The sequence below is a fragment of the Schistocerca cancellata genome, chromosome 2 (genome assembly GCF_023864275.1).
Source record: "Schistocerca cancellata isolate TAMUIC-IGC-003103 chromosome 2, iqSchCanc2.1, whole genome shotgun sequence".
NCBI lineage: Eukaryota > Metazoa > Arthropoda > Insecta > Orthoptera > Acrididae > Schistocerca > Schistocerca cancellata.
Window position 1 is genome coordinate 618599980 of NC_064627.1, and position 25092 is coordinate 618625071.

At 42.4% G+C, this 25092-nt stretch overlaps 1 protein-coding gene across 1 annotated transcript; it reads left to right on the forward strand.

The window, feature by feature from the left end:
* The first annotated feature begins 18013 nt into the window (after positions 1-18013).
* Positions 18014-22154, forward strand: LOC126147405 (late histone H2B.L4-like). The gene is made up of 2 exons (XM_049915691.1): positions 18014-18114; positions 21398-22154. Exon 2 carries the CDS (start codon positions 21419-21421, stop codon positions 21782-21784), a length of 366 nt encoding a protein of 121 aa, XP_049771648.1. The 5' UTR covers positions 18014-18114; positions 21398-21418; the 3' UTR covers positions 21785-22154.
* Positions 22155-25092: the final 2938 nt, after the last annotated feature.

A 25092-nucleotide genomic window follows, 5' to 3' on the forward strand; every position in this document is an offset into this window, starting at 1 on the left:
GAGAGCGTACTGGACGCTGGTGAAGAGTGACCAATCTTTAGTTCGGATTTTTCTTTCAGCGTTCAAAGATGTGTCGCTCTATGTGTCCCATATAGTTTCCGTATTTTCTGTTGGGTGAAAGATTTTATAGTGAGAGGAGTCACCTCTACTTCTTTTCATTTTATGAATAATCTACCGGGATGCGCAATATGGCTTTCTTTATTCGATGAGTACTTTCGACAGCTTTAGCATCGTGTGGTCGACATAGTCAGACATGGACTAGCCAGTCAGAAGCAAAGGGGTCAAGTGAAACATCCTAGAAAAGTGAGATCAGTGCATCTAGAGCATGGTAAAGTATGTAAAATTGTTGTAGCAAAGGGATAAAAGTAAAATACCACTCTGTGCCGCTCAATGGTGAACGAAAAGAAAACTAATTACAAAGTGTTACGAAACAGTTGACACCAAACAGATGCAAGAGCGCTTGTGTCTAACAAAAGCAAATTTGTATATGAGGACAATCGTTCACACTAGAAAACCAGCACGATTGACTACGTCGACAACAGATTGATAATGCTATCGAAACTACTCGTTCAGTAAATATATTCGTATTATTGTTTCTCGGGGATCGAGTCTTCGTATGTCAAATATTTAGAAGCTGTGGAGCACCACCTGAACTAATCCGCTACCTGACACAAAAAATTCAATGTGCCAGAAGACGTGGTCGGAGGTCAATTAACTTCGTACATGTAAACACCACTGACGCGACAGTGGCCCGATGTTGAACTGGATGGGAACGTGACGGCAAGCATACGGGTCGTCATGTTTCGGTCGATTACATCTGACAGCCACAAGGGAAAGTCGCCTTATTTTACACCATGCTCATCGTAACTCTTTCAACCTAGAACTGTCATCTGAGAAAAAGTAATAGAATCATTCCAACATTCTGTATCATTCTGCGCTGTTGGTCGTGGACTAGCAGCAGCCAGACTAATAAATTTCTGTCCTAACCGTAGAATGTGGTTAACACCACAAAATAACAAAACAAAAAAAAAACACTGCGACTGGAGTTGTGCTGCGTCCGAGAAGTATCAAGTGCTGATGAATGGCGCCGATGTGCTTTCAGCAATAAATTTCACTTCTGCACTATCCCGGATGACCGTTGTCCGGAAGTATGGCGGTGACCTGGATAGAGATCCCATTCTTCCAATATTTTGGAGTGGCACAACGGTGCCACGCCTTGAGGAGGAGACTAGAGTTTAATGAACCGACGGCGACGAGGTCAGTAGAGACGGAGCACAAGCTCGGATTACGGAAGTATGGGGAAGGAAATCAGCCGTGCCCTTTCAAAGGAACCATCCCGGCTTTTGCCTGAAGCGATTTAGGGAAATCACAGAAAACGTAAATCAAGAAGGTCGAACGGAGATTTGAACGGTCGTCCTCCCGAATGCGAGTCCAGTATGCTAACCACTGCGCCACCTCGTTAGGTGCGACTCACACATGGCACTTGACCATGAGGTGTCTGCGTGATGTCGAGGTACTTCGGTTGCCATCAAGACCCCCAGACCTGTCGACGGCAAAAGATGTGTAGTACCAGCTTTACTGTTAAGTGCGGTCATACTACCAAGTTATTTATGAATCTGATTTGATTTGGTAATTACTGAAACAAAACCACAGACCTGTCTACCCGTAAACGTTTGTTTCATTTCTTTCTTCCCGTCAGAGTACTGTAATTTTTTTTTGTCAGACCATGTGTCTCGAAATTTGGATGAATTTTCTCTTACGCCGAATGGGTGACATATGCAGGATACCACATGGTTGATTGATTGAGATGGAGAGTAAAGGGACCAAATTACAGGATCACCAGTCCCTTTTCCCTAGTGAAAGCAGGTCTCGGATTAAAACCATTCGCAAAAGAAGTCGGTAAATGTAAAAAAGGCGTAGAACGAAGTGAGAACCACACTGAAACAGACAAAGAAAGAAGCAAACCGAAATGATAAGACGTGTACTAAAATGAAAAAAAGTTGCTGAAGGGATTAAATTTATATTGCAGATGGTGTGGGCTGGCTAATCGCAAGAATAAAAAAGGTTGAGCCAACCACTCTGCAACACATGAAAGTCTCTAGCCGAAAAACACAAATATAATCAATACAATACTTGTAAAGTATTGAGCTAGAGAAACACAGATAGGGAAAGAACGAACATCAAAATAAACGAACAGCAAATAAAGAGCGATGAAGAGTTAAAATGGAGGGAGGGTGAAAGCCTGGGAGAGAAGGTGAGACGTCAACCCTTAGATTCAATGATATAAACGTCCCTCTCGAAGAAAATGCCGTTGAGGCACTGTTTCCTAACACCGTAGACAATGTGACGGGAAGGTTAAAGGTACGCCTCAGGGTGGCCAAAACTGGGCTGTCCAACAGGATGTGGTTCATAGTTAATTGGGAGCCAAGATGAGTTGGGTCCTCGCGACGTGTGAGGTGACCGTGAGTAAGCCAAGTATGGCCAATGCGGAGCCGGCAAAGAACAACGGAGTCCCTGCGAGTGGTTCGCACGGATGACCTCCACACATTCGTCGTCTCCTTGCTAACACGTAGTTTATTTGTACTGCGGGCGAGCCGTGTGCTACGTCGGAGACGACGAACTGACAGCAGGGAAACGCAGACGCCACGTCCAGTCACGCGCCCCTGTATAAGCTGACCTGCTGGAGGAAAAGTGCAGCACCACGTCCGCGGCTCGAGCGCTCCATTTGTGAGTGATGTGAAGCCGCAGTCGGAGTTTACGAGTGCGTGCTCCAGCGCACTTATACACAGCCAGAACAATTACCCGGCCGGCCTCCCTCCGTACTGTCTGCGTCGGCTGTAAAAAGCCGATGTGTGCCGGCAGCATGAAGAAGCGAGCGCCGCCACCAGGGTCCACACGGGAAGTGGAGCAGCACGCTGTTCCACCATATACCGTCTGCTCTCCGCGTGAGGAAAATGCGGCTAACGTCCGCGGACTATGGAGCCTCAGAACGCTCCCTATGCGGATGCGTTCATGAACACGAATCGTACGTAAGGATGCTTCTAATATTTCCAAAAAAGCAGAAATCGGTGGATAACAAACGAAAAAGAAAATAGAATCCCGACTTAGGAAGTCAGAAGCAAAGCGGTCAAGTGACATTTTCTAGGAAAAATCTACAGCAAGATAAAGTATGAGAAATTGCTGTGGAAAAGACATATACACTACTGGGCATTAAAATTTCTACACCAAAAAGAAATGAAAATCATAAACGGTTATTCACTGCACAAACATATTACACTAGAACTGACATGTGATTACATTTTCACGCAATTTGGGTGCATAGATCCCGAGAAATCAGTACCCAGAACAACCACCTCTGGCCGTAATAACGGCCTTGATATGCCTGGGTATTGAGTCAAACAGAGCTTGGATGGCGTGTACAGGTACAGCTGCCCATGCAGCTTCAACACGATACCACAGTTCATCGAGAGTAGTGACTGGCGTATTATGACTAGCCAGTTGCTTGGCCACCATTGACCAGACGTTTTCAATTGGTGAGACATCTGGAGAATGTGCTGGCCAGGGCAGCAGTCGAACATTGTCTGTATCCAGAAAGGCCCGTACAGGACTTGCAACACGCGGTCGTGCATTATCCTGCTGAAATGTAGGGTTTCGCAGGGATCGAATGAAGGTTGGGCCACGGGTCGTAACATATCTGAAATGTAACGTCCACTGTTCAAAGTGCCGTCAGTGCGAACAAGAGGTGACCGAGACGTGTAACCAATGGCACCCCATACCAACACGCCGGGTGATACGCCAGTATGGCGATGACGAATACACGCTTCCAGTGTGCGTTCACCGCGATGTCGCCAAACACGGATGCGACCATCATGATGCTGTAAACAGAACCTGGATTCATACGGAGAAATGACGTTTTGCCATTCGTGCACCCATGTTCGTCGTTGAGTACACCATCGCAGGCGCTCCTGTATGTGATGCAGTGTCAAGGCTAACCGCAGCCATGGTCTCCGAGCTGATAGTACATGCTGCTGCAAATGCCGTCGAACTGTTGGTGCAGATGGTTGTTGTCTTGCAAACGTCCCCATCTGTTGACTCAGGGATCGAGACGTGGCTGCACGATCGGTTACAGCCATGCGGGTAAGATGCCTGTCATCTCGACTGCTAGTGATACGAGGCCGATGGGGCCCAGCACGGTGTTCCGTATTACCCTCCTGAACCCACCGATTCCATGTTCGGCTAACAGTCATTGTATCTCGACCAACGCGAGCAGCAATGTCGCGATACGATCAACCGCAATCGCGATAGGCTACAATCCGACCTTTATCAAAGTCGGAAACGTGATGGTACGCATTTCTCCTCCTTACACGAGGCACCACAACAACGTTTCACCAGCCAACGCCGGTCAACTGCTGTTTGTGTATGAGAAATCGGTTGGAAACTTTCCTCTTGTCAGCACGTTGTAGGTGTCACCACCGGCGCCGACATTGTATGAATGCTCTGAAAACCTAATCATTTGCATACCACAGCATCTTCTTCCTGTCGGTTAAATTTCGCGTCTGTAGCACGTCATCTTCCTGGTGCAGAAATTTTAATGGCCAGTATTGTAGACTCATAACTTAGGAAATCGGAAGAAAAGCGGTCATGTGACATTTTCTAGAAAAATGAGATCAGTGCATTTATAGTGTGGTAAAGTATATTAAATTGCCTTGGAAAACGCATAAAAGTGAAATCCCACTCTGTGCTGCTCCCTGGTGAACAACGAAAAGAAAACTAATTACAAGATGTTATGAAACAGTTGGCACCATAGAGATACAAGTGCGCTTGTGTCCAACTAAAGCTGGCAGGAAAGGCAAAACTCCCACGAATATCATCTTTCCACCTATGTGCAACACATATCCAGAGCTTAAGCTTTTTGCGTATAAAACTCTTTGACTTGTTTCCATTTATCCTGTCTATCTGTTAAGAATTCTTCCACTGTATTCCGCATGAACAAGGACACCGAAAAAGAACAATTACAGATGACTCACTTGAAGAACTTACACAGGTTAATGAGAAAGACTTCGTGGAATCAGTGTTCCTTATTTTGTAGCACTATTTTAAACGCAGTATGACCAAAATGCATTGTATTCGTGTCAGGTTATAGCGATTTTTAATGTTGTATATTACCTGAGTAGCCTTTTAAAAGATACACGTGAAGAGGGAAGTGAACTAGGCGGTGCGAAATATTTTCAATAATGGGATAATGGATCAAACAGTATTCTTTCTTATTTTTTCACCACTGAAAGGCGCAAGAGGCACATTTTTCATATAGCACTAATGAATGTGTTGCTATAGCTCTAAATAGCAATCCTATGATAACTGAACCGATAAAAACCAATACTACAGCATTATAGACTAAACATAATTCATAATATTCTGGAAGCAAAGGCATACAAGTGCATACAGACTTCTACGAATTGTGACAAAAAACTAATAATTTTTATAAACATGTTATTCCAACATGCAAAAAAAAATGCTACCAAGTATTTTTGTGATCAAGATACACAAAACATTTGTAATTCCATTTTGGAATCAGGCATTTTTGAAACTTTGTAAAATTTAACTTCAGTTTTCACAAAACTACAAGAGCATGCAGACCCCTTTGCCTCAGAGCCCTTGCGTTGTTTGTCGTTATATCGCGAACCGGAATGTAATCAGACATACACAGAATGACATATACAGGCTGGGTAACTAAATGTTGGATCCCTTTCATGCCGCAAACTGTTAAAGATATCGAAACGGCGTTTCGGGTAAATGATGGTAGTACACAGGGGGACACGTAATTTTGTTGCATCGGTAATATTCTTAACGTCCACATCAACAGAAACACCGGAGCAAGTATGGTTTTTTAAATGGAACAGTATACTCTTTTAACGCGGTATTCAAAACCTCCCGAAAACTCGAGTGAGTGTTGCTACGCTTCTTAATGTTTGCTTCTACAATTTTCGCAAACATATCCAACAAATGTACTAAAATTGAAAGGTTACGCATCAGGAATCGGTTATTGTGGTTTCAATATCAGAAGCTGTGGCTCTCAAGCCACCACGAAGAAATTGATCTGGCCACAGGGGTATTTAGCAGCAGCCTATACCCTAACTCTATGCGTGGCTGGGTTCAAAAATGGTTCAAATGGCTCTGAGCACTATGGGACTTAACATCTATGGTCATCAGTCCCCTAGAACTTAGAACTACTTAAACCTAACTAACCTAAGGACATCACACAACACCCAGTCATCGCGTGGCTGGGCAGGCGCCACTTTCCACATAGCTACGACTTCTCCTGGTAAGACACACAAAAAATGTTTACTGATTAGCCTTAGGCTCCTGTGTACTTTAAATGCAATGAAATTTATGAGTAATATTTTTTTTTAATTTCTTTTCTCTATTTTACATCACTACAATACGTCACTGCTTAAATTGTTGAATAAAAATCATTAGCAATGGTGGACAAAGACTATAAAAGCTATTAAACAACCTATAAAGTCATTCACATATTAATTTCGAAATATTTATTGTGAATTGGCTTAATCTGCAGTTAGAGTAAACAAATAAAGACCGTATTAAATGACGATAAGCTGCCTAGAAATTAAATATCGCGAGATTACCACTACTTGTGTGTCGAAAATTTCACTTGTTGCAGTACAGTGTTACACATTTGATTGTGTCACTCACCCAAAAAAATCACTGTTGCAATCGATCTATTATCTGGACTGTAGTTCCGGCGAGATAGTGCGGCGGCCTACTCACCTGGAGATGGTGGACCGCCCCGAAATATTGTGTCCAGCTTACGATGTGTTCCGGCTGGAGAACCGTCATGAATACAGCCTATTATCTGGACTGTTTGTGGCCCTGAACATCCGTTATTAAGTGAACAACCTGGATACAGAAATCATTTGAAATTACCCCTACAAAGTAATTTAATTTAAACATACAAAAACAAAGGAAACAATTTTTTTAAAACACTTCTCATAAAAAATGTAAGTTAAGTGAGCACAAGCTTTAGCAACTCCAATTTATTCATAATGTATCAAATGAACTAGCAGTAGGACAAAAAATACAAAAAAATAACACGTTCACTCTTACTTTCGTGTCAGCAAAATAACGCTGTATTGATATGTTTGTAATCGTACTAAACTGATCACAAATTTGATGACAAATTAAAACGACCCGTTACGTTAGTGCACTGTTGTGGCAAAAACACAACGTGGTTGTAATGAAATATTCGCTACGTGAGCCAGTGAAGATGGAAAAATGTTTACCATATTGATACCAAGCTTCATAGGGGTATCTGTTAGACTGTGCTCCGCAGCGTTTGCGCTGTAGTAATGTTAGTGTGAAGACTTGCCGTTAGGCAGTGGTACTGGGACGGTGAGCTAGGGTTCAAACACAAGCTTCAGTGTGCATTACGTTTGCAGTCAGTAAGCATTGGACTGTACTATGTTAACTGGGCTTTACTCGTAAAGCAACGGCAACGGTGTTGCTGCTCTTCGCGAGTATCGGCGCCTCAAGGGAATGCGGAGAGGTCCTCTTTCTGCACTGGGGTTGGTGAACACGATTCGGAAGTTCGAATTAATTGGCGATTTGGGAATTGCTCCTGGGAGACACCGACGGCAAGTTGCGCCACAGATTGTTGTAGAAGCTACTGTTGCCATGGCTGAGAATGATGGTCGCGATGTCCGATCTTCAGACAGGGCACAAGCTGCGTGTCACGACAGCTGAGGACTTCATGGTCCGCTGTTGTTTCGGGTAGCAGTAGAGCAATATTCGAGGCGGTTCCAGGCTGTCGTGGATGCAGGTGGTCGTCACACTGACAAACTTTGTAACCTGGAACATAAATATGGTACATAGTTATCTAGTAAATTGATGAAAGGAGAAAATACAAAAATGCAGTGAATGAAGCAGGCAAAAAGGAATACAAACGTCTCAAAAATGAGATCGACAGGAAGTGCTAAATTGCTACGCAGGGATGGCTAGAGGACAAATGTAAGGATGGAGAGGCTTATCTCACGAGGAGTAAGATAGATACTGCCTACAGGAAAATTAAAGAGACCTTTGAAGAAAAGAGAACCACTTGCATGAATATCAAGAGCTCAGATGGAAACCCAATTCTAAGCAAAGAAGGGAAAGCAGAAAGGTGGAAGGAGTATATAGAGGGTCTATACAAGGGCGATGTTCTTGAGGACAATATTATAAAAATGGAAGAGGGTGTAGATGAAGATGAAATGGGAGATACGATACTGCGTGAAGAGTTCGACAGGGCACTGAAAGACCTGAGTCGAAACAAGGCCCCGGGAGTGGACAACATTCCATGAGAACTACTGATAGCCTTGGGAGAGCCAGTCCTGACAAAACTCTACCGTCTGGTGAGCAAGATGTATGAAACAGACGAAATTCCCTCAGACTTCAAGAAGAATATAATAATTCCAATCCCAAAGAAAGCAGGTGTTGACAGATATGAAAATTACAGAATTATCAGTTTAATAAGTCACAGCTGCAAAATACTAACGCGAATTTTTTGCAGACGAATGGAAAAACTATTAGAAGCCGACCTCGGGGAAGATCAGTTCGGATTCCGTAGAAATGTTGGAACACGTGAGGCAATACTGACCCTACGACTTATCTTAGAAGAAAGATTTAGGAAAGGGAAACCTACGTTTCTACCATTTCTAGACTTAGAGAAAGCTTTTGACAATGTTGACTGGAATACTCTCTTTCTAATTCTAAAGGTGGCAGGGGTAAAATACAGGGAGCGAAAGGCTATTTACAATTTGTACAGAAACCAGATGGCAGTTATAAGAGTCGAGTGGCATGAAAGAGAAGCAAGGGTTTGGAAGGGAGGGAGACAGGGTTGTAGCCTCTCCCCGATGTTATTCAATCTGGATAGTGAGCAAGCAGTAAAGGAAACAAAAGAAAAATTCGGAGTAGGTATTAAAATCCACGGAGAAGAAATAAAAACTTTGAGGTCCGCCGATGACATTGTAAATCTGTCAGAGACAGCAAAGGACTTGGAAGAGCAGTTGAACGGAATGGACAGTGTCTTGAAAGGAGGGTATAAGATGAACATCAACAAAAGCAAAACGAGGATAATGGAATGTTGTCGAATTAAGTCGGGTGATGCTGAGGGAATTAGATTAGGAAATGAGACACTTAAAGAAGTACATGAGTTTTGATATTTGGGGAGCAAAATAACTGATGATGGTCGAAGTAGAGCGGATATAAGATATAGACTAGCAATGGCAAGGAAAGCGTTTCTGAAGAAGAGAAATTTGTTAACATCGAGTATAGATTTAAGTGTCCGGAAGTCGTTCCTGAAAGTATTTGTATGGTGTGTAGCCATGTATGGAAGTCAAACATGGACTATAAATAGTTTAGACAAGAAGAGAATAGAAGATTTCGAAATGTGGTGTTACAGAAGAATGCTGAAGATTAGATGGCTAGATCACATAACTAATGAGGAGGTATTGAATAGAATTGGGGAGAAGAGGAGTTTGTGGCACAACTTGAATAAAAGAGGGGATCGGTTGGTAGGGCATGTTCTGAGGCATCAAGGGATCACCAATTTAGTACTGGAAGGCAGTGTGGAGGGTAAAAATCGTAGAGGGAGACCAAGAGATGAATACACTAAGCAGATTCAGAAGGATGTAGGCAGCAGTAGGTACTGGGAGATGAAGAAGCTTGCACAGGATAGAGCAGCATGGAGAGCTGCATCAAACCAGTCTCAGGACTGAAGACCATATAATGTGGAAATTAAACTTCTGACGCTCCACTCCTTTTCACGTTTGTCAGACTTCAGCAGAGACATCCTGGAAGTGCGTTAGGGCCTCTAGAATCAGTGATTGGCGTTAGGAGTGGTCCCTTATTCTAGGATAAAGCACATTGGTGTTTAGCTGTACTGTATTTGTTGAATTTCAGAATTATTGTCAAAGAAGTACACGAATTTACATAGGTTCATACTGCTGCTTATTTTTCGAGACGATGTTTACAATGCGTGTATCGAATCTTTTTAACGCGGCTCGGTTGATACGTTTTCTGACATTGAGGTATTCCACGGTTTGTTTCGCCTTACCACACTCCTTACGTGCTAAATTATCAGCTCTTTGGTTGACACTGCATCCTGCACCCGGTCAATGTCAGTACGCAAATATTTGTAATCGCCCATAAGTGACTGAATTAGTTCGCGCGAGTCTCTCGCCTCTTTCCGGATTTCAATAAAATGTTCATTAACTTCCGTTCGCAACTTTTACTGATATTTGCGAACCTTTGAGACCCAGCATTTGTTTCAAATTTGAGACCAATTAAAGCAGCATTTGTGATGGCTAACCTTGCATTTGTTTCTGTTTTTAAATCTTCCAACCCTGCACTTGATTCTGTTTTTAAATTCGCCGTTTCGGTTTTTAAATTAGCCATTTCGGTTTTTAAGTCTGCTAACCTTGCGCTTTTTCCTTGCCATGTGTTGTGAGAGCTCTTCGTACCGCCGGTTTTGCGCATTTCAGCCTCAAATGAAGAGCCGTATGGTGCATCGACAGGCGGCGAGTGCATGTCTGCCATGTTTCTTCGATCCGCTGTCGACATTCAGGATCCACCAATAAGGATGAATTAAGTTCCCACGAACTACGACACCGCCTGACCCACTGCCGTGAGAAGTTTAGCGTGCAGAAGTATGCAAAGTGATCCGCAAAAGCTTGTGGGCCAACGTTCAACAGCCAACACGTGATCTCTTAGTCCGTCAGAAACAGCCTGCCGAGTGGCTAGTATATAAGAAATGTGATAATTCTCTCTGCCCATAGATCTTTTCCCACGTGTCCCTTAGTGCCATGTCTCGGCAGATTGTGTTCAATGCGTATCAGGAGCTGAAAGTAGGAGTTTGATCATTACGAGTTTGATCCTTCGGTGTGAGAACACAGTTAAAATCCCCTCCTACCAATATGTGGTCAAGACCATGGTCCAATTTACGTTTGACAACGAATATGTCAGACCCAGGGCTTTCGAATCAGAGCGTTTTTTGAGGTAAGAAGTTCGTTTACCTGCTACAGACCTAACTGGAATACACTTACCCATTGTAAGTAGTACCATGTGCGTCAATATGACCGGCAAAGCTGCGTGTGAAAGAAAGAACTCTCGCCGCTGCTCAAAGAAGATTTAAATTTTGATGCTCTGATGGTCATATCAGCGATGTAAAATAGCTCCTTCAGGCTTGGGTGTGTCCGCAGCTCGTGGTCGTGGGGTAGCGTTCTCGCTTCCCACGCCCGGGTTCCCGGGTTCGATTCCCGGCGGGGTCAGGGATTTTCTCTGCCTCGTGATGACTGGGTGTTGTGTGCTGTCCTTAGGTTAGTTAGATTTAAGTAGTTCTAAGTTCTAGGGGACTGATGACCATAGATGTTAAGTCCCATAGTGCTCAGAGCCATTTGAACCATTTTCAGGCTTGGGTGTGAGGGTTATTCGTATATTTGAACTGCCGTTTGAGGCACCAGAAGCGATGGTTATTGACTCGCAGCGACCATAAGGAACGGTACTCAGTCATACACCTGAACGCTGGGCGAGTTTTACCACCTGGCCCGTGCTAAACGGCGTCCGACAGGTGCGGATCGTCCTTACAAACATATCCCTTTTTATTTATATACTGTGATTTACGATGGCCAGCCACGCTCTGGTTATGGTAGAGAATGCCATAAATACTCGGAGTGCTTCCAACACCGCATCATGCATCTACCATATGGAGAAGCGTCACAGCGAGAAGTTCGCACGCAGTTACCTATGACGTACGTGTCTGTGGCCAGCATCATGTGTCCAAGGGACATGCTCGTAATCCCCTATCCTTGATCACAGTGCTCCATGACGGTGATGGTCGGCTCTTGACGTCACAACAGGACATTTCTGCTGGGTTTCTGGAGCCTTACCGATTCCTTTTCACTGCGACGCCGACGGATAATCGGATAGGAGAAGCAATTTTGCGACAGATGCCAATGGAGGTGGATGATACGGATGCAGAGGCGTTATTGGAACCCCTAACGGAAGATGATATACGGAGGGCACTCACGAAGGGTGCAGCACGTAAATCCCATGGGCCAGATGGGTTGACACTCGAATTTTATCGCGAATTTGCGGGTTTAATGATGTCACAATGATGAGTTATTGAGCCCTGGTACAGACGTCCCGTCGCAGTTTATGGCGGAAATGCTTATACCAATACCGAATTCGGCAGGGAGTGTCAGCGCCCAATAATTTCTACCGCTCTCAATGCTCAATACTGACTGTAAGATCTTTGCGCGAATGTTGGCAGCAAGGCTCAAGACTGTAATATCCAAGACATTACCACCAGACCAGGCTTGTCTAGGGGTTCAGAGCAACATCCATTCTCTCCTAGGTGAATACCGTGACATCATTTCCCTGATGGAAGCTGGTCTCACGCCAGTGGCGTTCGTATCAGTGGATTTTGATCGCGCCTTGACAGGATCAACCATGATTTCCTTGACTCGAACATGCGACGCATGGCGATACCTCAGGATCTTATTGCCGTCCACATGCGCCTCCTTCGCGGCGCTCCTTCGACGGTGAGAGTCTATGGCAGGGAGGAGGGAACGATTCCTGTTTGTAGCTCAGTTAGGCAAGGATACCTCTTGTCGATGATGCTGTTTGCAATAGCTCTCGAATCATTCATGCAGACTCTTAGACGGACTCTTACAGGCGCTCGAGTCCATGCAAGTTCCTCTACGTGTCGTGCATGTGCCGACGACGTCATGGTACTTGTCGGATCGCAGAAAGAAGTAAGGTGGTTGCCCTTCTTATAACGTACGGATTAGCGGCGGGTAGCAGGGTTAACGTGAATCAGACCAAGATTATGCACATCGGACGGGAGCTGTACGCACTGCACAGTCCGTTTACGCCGATGGACATCTTGCCATGCTTAGAAGTATTGTTCACCCGATCGCTACGCCAATCAGAGGCGGCGAGCTACCGGCGACTGTTCCAGCACGTGCGACTGCACGTACTCAACAATTTCTTCCGAACCCACGTCCTGCTCCAAATGGTGGAGTACACTAATTTTCATCTGGCCTCGCGACTGCCGCACCTGGCACAGGTACTGCCCATGCCACATGGTATTGCTGACAGGTTAATGGCGGCCTTTGGATACTATTTCAGCCAAGGGATGTTGACTAAGATTAAATACGAGACTTTAACTCTCCGACACCGTTTTGTAGGACTTAATCTCACGAATGTGCGGAACAAGGCTCTAACTCTATACCTGAGAGCGACGCTACGGACATGGAACCAACGGCAACACTCTATCATGTCGGCGATCCTGGAAGTGATTCTACCGCCGTCCTTTGAACCGCCGATTGCGGTAGGCACAATATTGTATTCTTTTTCTTACGTCGCGCGATTCTTTGTTAACTTTAGTTACGTTCATTTACAGATACCTTCTACAAGGGTCCCTAGTACCCGTGAGATACATCGATACTTGAGGCGTCATCAAGGCAGCAATGTTGTCGAACTTAAATACCCAACGAGGGATTGGCGACAGATTTGGTGAGCTGTCCATACCCCTCTCCTCACCACAACAGCGAAATCGTCTTGGTATACATTAATCAACCGCACGACAGTCACCCGCCGACGACTGTACCACATTCGTATGGTAGATTCCCCACTCTGCCTTGTATATGGCATGGAGGATACCGATGAACCTTCTCTGCAGTGCGGTGAGGCAAATGATGTTTGGCGGCTGACACAACGCATCATGGCACTGCTCCGACGCGCCGACGACTCCACGATCACGGCGGACGCTTTATTTTCCCCAGACGCTGTATTCTCCTCCTCACTGAAAACGTCGGCAATCCGCTGGATTGGGGGACACGCATCGCACTACGTGGTCTCGCCGACGACGCTCTAAATACAAAAAGCACTTTTAGATGTTTCTAGGCAGTTTGTTTCACAACCCCCCGAAGCGGTGGGTAGTCCCAAGTTTACGTAGTTTCGCGGGATGTCACTTTGGCCATATATTTATTTGCTTTCTTTTTCATATGTGATTTTTTTTCTGGGACATTAAAATTAAATAAAAAATAAAAAAAGAATTAAATAAATGTACAATGTTTCCTTCCCGTTGCATCTCCCTTATCCTGTGTTTGTCTCCCACGCTGCGGGCCGGGTTCGATTCCCGGCCGGGTTGGAGATTTTTCTCCGCTCGTGGACTGGGTGTTGTGTTGCCCTCATCATTATTTCATCCGCATCACCGGCATGCAAGTCGCCCAGTGTGGTGTTGACTGAAATAACACTTGCCCTCGCCGGTCGAACTTCCCCGGAAGGGGCCTCCCGGCCAACAATGCGATATGATCATTTCATTTTTTCGTGTTAAATATACAGAAAAGGTCGGATAGTTGGAATGAGTACACTGAAGGCCTCTATGGGTGGGAGGGCTTGTCTGATGAAATGATAGAAGAAGTTACGGGAGTCGATAAGGAAGAGATATGAGATCCATAAGAAGAGTAAGATTTCATTAGAGCTTTGGAAGACTTACGGTCATATAAGGCAGAGGGTATGGATAAAATTTCTTTAGAATATATCACATGTGGCAAATAAACGATTATTCAAATTAGTATGTAGACTGAGGTACTGGAGGCATACGATTGGATTCCCGGAAAAGTATCACATCATCCACACAATGCGCAGATACAAGTAGCCAGAGCACATAAATGCGAGAACTGTTGAAAAATTAGCTTAACATCTCATATACCCAAGTCAATGACGAAAATAATGCAGAGTGAACAGAAAACAAAATTACAGATTTGTTAGATGGAGATCAATACGGAATAAAGGAAGGTAAACTCACTAGAGAGGCAACGTTTACGTTGCACTAGATTAATGGAAGCAAGACTTTAAAACGTTCATGACCGTTTATAGGATGCCGACCTAGGAATAGTGTTCGACGATGTAAAGTGGAACAAGATGCTCGAAATTCTCAAAAAAATAGGTGCAAGCTATAGTGAGGGGTTGATAATATGTGTACAACATGTGAGAGAACCAAGAGGGACAAAGAAGAACGAAACAACAAAAACGAAGTTCTCACATTAAAAAGGGTGTGAAAGAGAGTTACAAGCTTTCGCCCCTCCTGTTCAGTCTGTATATCTAAGAAACAATGACGGATTGGGACTAAAATTCAAGGTGAAACGATATCAGTGATAAGATTCGCTAATGTCATCGCCGTCAGAGAAAGTGGGGAAGAACTGATCAATCGGTTCACTTGAATGAACAGCCTAATTAGTAATCACTACGGGCTGAGAGCAAACTTAAGAAAAGCGATAGTAGTGATGACTAGCATAAATGAGATTAGTGAGTAATCAAAATTGGGGACAACGAAGTAGACGAAATGAAGTAATTCTGTTACATTGGAGGCAAAGTAATGTAATATCTTGTGTCACTTAGCGACGTTATACAGGTACCAGATTTTTAAAAAAATCCCAAAGCATCGGCATGAAATTTATTCAGCCTTAAACCCAAAGTATTAAATAATTAGTACGAAAATATTAATATTAAAGAAATAGATCATGTGTTATCAAAAAGAACCTAGCGTTACGCGAAGTGTTTTGCGTAGTACGATTTACAGTTCCATACTGAAAGAGGTATAGAATCAGTCCAAGGTGGTGACTTGAACCTGAACCAGTGTAATCTCGCTCGACTTAAGTCACCCATTTAATGGATGGAGATTCGCTTCGTAAAAACGTACTAACTCGACACATGTTAAACTCGTATCTAAATGGATCTGCAGATGACTAATGGAAGCCGAAAGCAGTTAGATCAGTTGGATATTAAAGTCAAGGCACTGTATGAAATTAAAGTAAATCGTTACCAAATTAACAGTGCCAAGTGGAAATTTATTTTATTTCTCATATTACAGTTAATAAATGAGTTGAATTAGATTTGTAAAACGATTACCTTCGATTTGCGGTTCTAGCTTTCAGAATGGTATTTCTTAATTTCTGTAACTTACAAGTGTGTATCAGTATCTTCATTACTTCGACATTTCGGCTGATAAGTTAAGTATCCCAGCTCGAACAGCTAAAAAGGAATTTAAAATACAGAACTGTACCTGTTATATCACTCATAAAAGTCGTTTACCTGTAAAACTCTTTAGCTGTGTGTAGTGGAGATTTGAAGGTTAACAAATCTACAAACTACGGAAGCTCAGATATCTAAAGAAACGAAACGTGTAGCAAATAGTTATTGACGTCAGATTGACGACACTCATAAATGCGGTACTGTTTGGAATTAAACGCAAATGTGCAGTATTTAGACTGCCATATTTACTGAAACAGAAGTTAGAGTGTTGCAAGTTTTCGCCTTGTTCGTCATGTCAGTGAATGTGTGGAGTTTCAGTGACGTCATAAAAGTAGCGGAATGGAGCAGTATGCACTTACAAGGATAACGTATGAGCATGCACATTGCGGTGTATCCGCACTTCCTCAGCCCATCAGCAAAAGTCACGTTCGTCACATCAAATTATACAACAGGTATATCAACTTCGTGATTAAGCCTTTGCTGCGCTTATGATGACATAAATGCGTATCTCTGTGCACAAAGTTGTTTGTAGATAACAGAGTTAAGATGGTTTATGAAGTCGTGTAACGTGACCTTTCGTTTGTCTGTACCCAAGAGTACATGATCAACATTACGTCTGGAATAGAATCTGTTTTGTCTAAAAATAAATGCTATCCTAGGTTGGCAGTATCTGGTTGCCTTTGTTGGCAGCATATATAACGTGCATCTTTGTTCTGAAAACATTCAAACATCGATTGTATACAGAATCAAAGCCTTATAAATAAATGACTTCGATAAGCTGTGGAACGGACGTATCTTCGTGTATTAAAATCTTTCTTATTTTCGTTTCTAGGCGTTCAAGCCACGGTATAGTTATTGAGAGAACCACCGAATGCCAAGGCGAGTTACACACTCTGACGATGGCTGCGACGTTCGCAGCGGATGTTCAAATGTTCAAGTGTGTGTGAATTCCTAAGGGACCATACTGCTTAGGTGATCGGTCTCTAGACTTACACACTACTTAAGGTAACTTATGCTAAGAACAACACACACACCCATGCCCGAGGGAGTACTCCAACCTCCGGCGGGAGGGGCCGCTGCGAATGTATTGGATGAGGAAATAGCAATATCATTGCTATACGCCCAGAAATTTACGACGTATTCTATAATCAATACATAAATTCTTAATAATACTTTCCGATTAAGATCTTTGACATGTAAGAAACTATTTTAAGGAAATATTTTAACTCTTTAGCCTTCTTTATTTGCTCGAATAAGATCGTTGTTTTACCACATAACCTATACAACACTGTTTCCCAACAGCTAGCACCCTTATCTTAAGTGGAATGTCACATGTGTCTGAAGCTGCCAGCAACATTTATAGAAAAGAAAAAGAAACCACAGTAAACTGTACAACTTGACACACTGAGAATAAAGTGTATTTCAAAATGTAGCTCATGTAGTTCAAAAGCAAATGTATTAGGAGACGCAAGGTACGAAAAAGACCTTTATTATGACCTACTAGAGTGAAACATTCCAGTAACAGAATTACAACAGTAAATGCATGTCTGAAAATGGAGAATCAAGTAATATGCGGATTATGTGTCACCGGCCGACAACCATTTAAGAAAACTTTCTGGGAATGATTGCGAGACTTATGACCACAGCAGTTGAGTCCCATAGTGCTCAGAGCCAATGATTGCGAACGCTTGTGCGCTACATCATCTACATTCGAAGACTGTTATGCGGTGCAGTTCATTATTTAGATCTACTACTGCGTCTGGTATTTACAATAGTGAGTACATCGAAGTTGAGGGTGAGTTTCGAAATGACCTCCTTGTTTGTCACATGTTCCCTTTCACTCCCTGCGTTAGACAACAGATGTCACTTGTGTTTACAGAAATCAATACGGCGAATGTGGCGTTACCTTGCTTTACACGTGTCACTTCGCTGTATAACGTGGTCTGTTCCGACTTGCTAGACGTTAACGTTTGATCGTAGACACAAGGAAACTTCCCTATTTAGTGTTTGCATTTAGTATTCAAGGTGAGTAAATGTTTTTCTCTACTTTGGCGCAATAATTCCGTCTGCAGTCTGCACTAGATTTATTGTGCCAGAATTAAATTTTTTCATTCAGTTAGTACAGTTTGAGTTTAGAGATTCGTGAATTAAGTGTCCGAATGAAAGAAAACTGGGTCCAATGATTAGCGATTAGGGGGCATATTCCGAAACTGGGTTTCAAACTTTAGCTTGTAGTGAGGTTAATATACTCCTTCGTTTAGTGCGCCGACAAGGCAACAAAACGCACGTCCATCACATCTGTTAAAAGTCCCTGGGCGTCGGAAAACATAAACGCAACTGTGCTCTGGCCATAGTCAGTGCTTAAAAGGTTAAAGCGCGTGTTTATACTGCTCCTAACTGAAAAAGAGCAGTTAACAAATAATTTTGGTTAATAGTTCTCCTTTCTCCTGTGACAGGTATAAGCGTGAAGCTTTTCGTCTTCCGTAAGTGTGTAAAACGACGAAAGACGCAGACGGAAACATGAGTATTGCATGAATCATGCTATGTGTTCTTTGTGTTGTGTAAAACTTAAGGAAAACCTGTATTCATTCACAAATACACTAACGGAGGGTCCTTCATATCCTGGTTTGATATTTGATCCTATTAAAGTATACATTTATACCTGCTAAAAGTTTAGAGTCGAGCTGAAATTTGATAACAAATTTAAGCCAGTGGAAAAAAATTATCAGCAATAATAGCAACCTAAGAGGAATTTCTTTTGGTTAAACGTTTTTTTAATGGAATCTGGTAGTGTCACATGTGGAAGAGGGGCAGTGATGAATGCCTGTTTTGGCAGAGAGACTCCTCTGAGAAAGTGATAAACTGACACAATCTCATTTTATCTCCGTTAAGCCACGTTCACAACTAAATTTAATGTGCTGACGAAATAGGATCTTCATTTCGCATAATTCGCCGCTGTGTGGTCTGAACTGCTTCACTGTCAACACCGAGTTGTCGCAATAGTCTCTTTTTTGAGATACGAGGAAACCCTTACTTGTTCACTTCACTGAAGTACTTCACCCTCTTTGTTAGTGTGTAGATTCAACATCATCTCTTAACATCTCCATATACAGTTCTAATTTGGTCAGTGATGTCATAGTGGGTCCGAGTTTTCATGATCGCTGTGATACATATCTGGGTCGTCGCTTGAGGTCTACGGTAGGCAGGAACGTGATTCTTACTTGACTTTCTTTCCGTAGTTACTGTCTCCGATTAGAACAACGTGACTACCTGGGATTAACATCTCCGATGAGTAAAATTCGTATGATTGAACGATACTGGTCACTACAGATATTATACACCGCTGACGAATTGTTCTTGATTACGTAGCTTGTACAAAAGTGAAGGGCTGTATAGGATTGACTGGTTTCGTAAGCACTCATATTTATATCTTGCTGGTCATTTCTCCCGTCATCCATATTTTTACTCCGATGTTCGTGAGGCTTGCACTATTTGTGATTTAGCTTTCACTTTTGACATAAGGCAGAACGAATTTGTACGTAGTGCATTGTCCGTTGTAACTTGCATCTATTAATCACGAAAACTTGATCTTCATGTGTAAACAATTTAATCTGTTTTCTGTGTCTTGTTCAACGGTACGAATGAAAGTTAAAGCAAAATCATCCAAAGTGCAGCGCCTTAAAACATGGAAGCAAAAATATGGATGAAATAAGAAATCGATAATAAGATACGCAATAAAATTGTGCTTAATGAAAGACTTCAGAATAAAGGCCACGCACGCACCAATTTCTCGGCCGACCGACCAATTTCGCTGCAACCTACTACACACGCTCCAATCGATTTTACTCGGCGATTGCAGTGGTTTAGCGACAAGAGACGAACTTAGGTCGGGCGGTAGGCACGGCAGCGCTGCACAAGAAAAATGGTTGGGTGAAGTGGAGGTCGGAGTCTGTTCTCGGGTTGTTCCACCCGACCACATGCTGTCGAGATAGTTCTTCCGTCGGTTGGCCAAGGCGCCAAGAAATGTCCAATTTGTCGGTAGATAGGTTGGTGCTTGTGTAGGGACAAAGTTTTTAACATTTTTATGCAGCGACAGCAACTGATTGTTTACATAAGAATATACAGCCTATAGTTGCAGGTTAAATTCATCGATTACCTAGGTTTCAACGTTAGTAATAACGTTCTTCAGAACCTGCAAAAAGTTATGTGCTAGTAAATTATATTAGATATGGTCATCCTACAGGATGCAACGTGTAGTACTTACATAAAATATTACTTAAATGTTTGCCTAAAACAAGCCATGTCCTAAGTCAACTTTATAAAACTTGATGCATACCCATAAGGTTTTCACTTCTAATAAACAAGCTGTAGCAATTCACTTTAAGCCCGTTTGCGGAACATGTGGTGCAAATGGCTCATACACACAAACCTTTACGTGACATAGAGCTACTACATCATGAAGTTGGCTATAGACTCGACACGCTTGAGGAACTACAAATTTGTGCACACCTAATTACAGATGGAGGCAATTTACTGAACGATCAACTGTATCCAAAAAATAGGGCATACTTCGAAGGCTTCCAGCGTATATTAGGTTTACAATAATTCATAATGCATGTGACCATTACAGTTTCTGTAATAATAGAACCTTTCCTACAGATGTTCATACGAAATTTGTTGGTCACTTCATAAGGCTCTGTAGTAGAATGTAAAACGTAGTCATGCTGGATACTGTAACTTAAAATAGTAAAGTATAAAATTAATTCGTAACAAGAATGTTATCTGACGTGAGCGTAGTAAGAGTTTGATTCTATACGTCTCACGCATGCGCGCCGCCCTCTGTGAGGCAGACCGCGAAACCCTCGCGGTCGGCAGTCTCTACTCACACGACGAGGCCCATACGACGGGCTTAAAGTGAATTGCTACAGCTTGTTTAATAAGTGACAAAACCTTTTGGTTATGCATCATGTTTTATAAAGTTGACTTAGGACATGGCTTGTTTTCGGCAAACATTTAAATAATATTTTATGTGAGTACTACACGTTGCATCCTGTAGGGTGACCATATCTAATAAACACGTTGCATTCTGTAGGATGACCATATCTAATATAATTTACTAGCACATTATAATAACTTTTTGCAGGTTCTGAAGATGACGTTATTACTAACGTTGAAACCTAGGTAAATGATAAAATTAACCTGCAACTGTAGGCTGTATATTCTTATATACCTATAGTAGTAATGTTAAGAGATACTAAGTTTGCCTGGTACGTGACCGTAAGTGCTAAAAGGTCTGCGCTTCTTTCAGCGCCCAGAGATACCGGCTATTATGCCACCGAAGGTAGCAGTTAAACAGCCAACGGTCTCAGCCCTTCCGAAAGCCAGTGTTCCGAAAGAGAAGCGCCGCCGGAAGAGGAGGGAGAGCTATGCGATCTACATCTACAAGGTGCTGAAGCAGGTGCACCCGGACACGGGCATATCGAGCAAGGCGATGAGCATAATGAACAGCTTCGTCAACGACGTGTTCGAGCGCATCGCGGACGAGGCGTCGCGGCTGGCGCTGAGCAACCGCAAGTCGACGGTGACGAGCCGCGAGATCCAGACGGCGGCGCGCCTGCTGCTGCCGGGCGAGCTGGCCAAGCACGCCGTCAGCGAGGGCACCAAGGCCGTCACCAAGTACACCAGCACCAAGTAGCCGCGCCGCCTTCAAAGGTTGGACACCAACACTGTCGTGCGAGTCCGCTCCCCCTTCCTATAAAACTTAAATTCCACTACATTTCCAACATGAATACTAGGATAGTGAGGTTCAGAAGCGTAGGTTTAGTTCCCGAGCAACTTCAGTCGTTGCACATTATCTCAGTACTTTTGTGGATCTCATTTAGCAACAGTGAGGGTTTTAGTTCTGTAAAACTTCCAGATAGTGTGAAAGTGCCAAACGTATATTAGCGATAATACAAGTGACATGTGTGACGTTTAAGTGGAAGTTTGATAGTCAAATAAGTTAAGATTTCAGACAATACCTCAAAGTAGGCGTAAAATAAGTGGTTTTACTTTGTCCAATGAAAGAACGACTACTGTAAAAAAAGCTAGTTGTGATCATGAATACTGGCTTAAAAATTACTGCTGTTTACTGTAAAATTATTCTCCTGTATGTTAGATGTCTGAGTTGCCACCATTTAAATTTCGAATATACTCAGCGCGGTGTACGTATCACCGTCTACACATACTAAGTACTGTGTGTTTACCTTAAAGCAATTGATCCTAACCTCGAAATGGTTTCTTTGAGGACATAAGTTTTTCCCCATTGTCAGTTTGTATGCGGCCCCTAACGACCTATTCGACTGAACGTTATACTAACCTCCCTATCTTCCTTCAGTAACTGAAAAATGACGAACTGTGGAATTAAGCTCATTATTTAGCTATCCATTGCGGGCTCTTGGAACTTACCGGGCCCTGATTTAGGTTTAAACAGTTAAAAAACCTGCTAAAATTATCCATGTACACGTGATTGAGGTGAGTGAAGCGAATTTAATTCAATTCTCGCCTTAGCACAGCTTTGTGGACGTGGTGTTTCGGGCCAAATGAGCTCGTAGATCTAATAATCACATCGACACTTCAGTTTTCTTAGCGCTACATACAAATCGTTTACAGTACTGAGTAGAAGGGTAATGATACTGAAGAAGCACGTTACGTGACAAGGCACGTAATTTAATGAAATTGACATGACTTAATGCTCTGTACTGAAATCGGTCATCGAGATGAAATCAATGGAGCTGCGTCAACATGGAACTAGTTAACTGTTCAGATAATAAAAAAAGGCAATGGCACGACAACGCCACGACAATTGTAAATTTGTCAGTGTGGGGCTCGAACCTGGGTTTCCTTCACGGAAAAATTCGATGGAGTTCCAATCTGATTCAAATTTTCAGTCATCGAGATGTCGTTGTATAATCTCTTCCGTGAAACGCTGATGGTTACAAGAAATTACACATCACTCAGTGAACAAATTTGAAGATAATACGTTCGCCAATTAGTCCGCAATGTTAAGTACCAATTTCTTAGATACAAAGTGAAATATTTGCTTTGTGAGACATAAATATATATTCAGAGTATCGAAAGGGCACCTGGTGGTTTTGTGAAACTTAAGCACTAGTCAGCGAATTTACTGCAACATCAATCAGAGATAAAACTGGAGCAAGAATATTATTCAACCATCATGATGAACAACGGTAGTACAATGGTTTTCTGTAAAAAAAATTTTCTTCGTATATTCTTAAATGTTGACTTAGGTCTGTAAGACCTAAGAGAGGTTTCCTAAACTTAAATGGTACTTAAGGGTGCTGTATAGTTAGCATATTTTTGTGTCAGGTTCTCTAAGTCCGAATATTGGATTATTGTGAAAGACTGGTCACTATTTAAAATGATCGACAAATATTGGTGTGATACAGCATGCATATAAATAATTTTCGCAGATACAACGGATCGGTTTTAAAAATTACTTACCTTCTATTGACAATTCTATCAGTTTCAGCAAGCTTAGTTTTAAAAAATTAAGTTATAAATTCAACGTGGTGTTCCGTAGAATGCGTAAAACTGCGAGTAAATTGAGGTGTGCGCGTGTGCGCGTCGCTCACTGGGTACTTCTATACAGTTACCGTGCTAATAAATCGCATTTCGGGCCGTTGTAGCAGTAAATCTTAAAATTAATAATTCCTGAAATTTCAAGAATCCAGGTATCAGTGTAAAATGTAAAAATTGACTAAATCTGTAAGCGGTAATACACGAAAACATCTATGTATTTCTACCAAATCGGATACGCTTGGATTAGTAGGTTGATCAGAAAGCATTTACTGATTGGCTTTAAGGTATTTGCTTCTACTGAATGTGTACCAACCATTACAAACATCAATTTTATATCGGCCTAATAATACCTCGACTGCATATCTGGACTCTGTCAACACACCCAGAGATTATGTAAGGCTCTACAAAAGGATTCCAGTGTGCGCTGATTACATTGTTTAAATAAGATGCAGGAATTGAGAACAAAATATCAGAAAGCATACACATAACGACTGTTCTGCAGAAAGAGTACTCTACTGTAAACGGCTACAGTTTGCACAACAAGGTTTCACGAAGAATTATTTATTTACTTCTGTGCTATATGTTTATCATGTGTGTTAATTGTACGAACATGGTTCTGTTTGTTAGTATTTTTGTGTACTGACACAAAGCGGGTTGTTAGAGATACGAACCATTTAGAGATCGTTTATCTTCAGTATCATCCAGAGAAGTGAGCGGAGGGGGATTCCCAAATGAGTTGTCAGTGGTTTATCTTTTCAGACAACTGTCTGCCTTCTAGGAATTTTTCCGTGTCACTAACAGCAGAGAACAAGTTGGACTGTTAAAGAATTTCGTTCATTTCGGTGAAATATAAGTGTACTGGGAGTGGGGGCAGAGGAATCTCATCTGGAAATTGTCATACGCGTCTCTTTGTGCAATTAGCCTAAGTTCCTAGACACATGATTGCGGGAACTGTTTCCTAAGGGGTGCCAATAATTGGCATCCTTCTCACACAAAAAGTTAGATCACTATTCAGAAGCCACAAATTTGTGCTGTTTTACGATATTTTACTGTAAAAACACACTGTGCACATAATAGGCCCATAGATCATATCGTTGGGTTTGCTGTGCTCAATTGCAATGAATTCCTTTACAGTGTCGGCTGAAATATTTATTTGGTACATTTTTACTCTTTCCACTCACGGCAGGTCGTATGGAATCTGAAAAAAACATTAGTTGTAGAATTATCAGGCTAATGTAATGTAGGAAAGTTAATATTTACTAAAGAAACTGGTTTCCAGTGTGTTCGAACATGAAGCTGATGAAAACAGCTCAGTGGCTAAAGTTAAAAGTTAGCATTTAGGCTACGTTCCTGGAAAACATTTTCCTCTAACCCACTCGTAGATTCATTGTAAGTTGTAAAGCTTTCACCAAACCGCTCGGC

What these genes read in the sequence shown, in the direction of transcription:
- LOC126147405 (XM_049915691.1), top strand. Translation starts at nt 21,419, where the DNA reads ATGCCACCGAAGGTAGCAGTTAAACAGCCAACGGTCTCAGCCCTTCCG.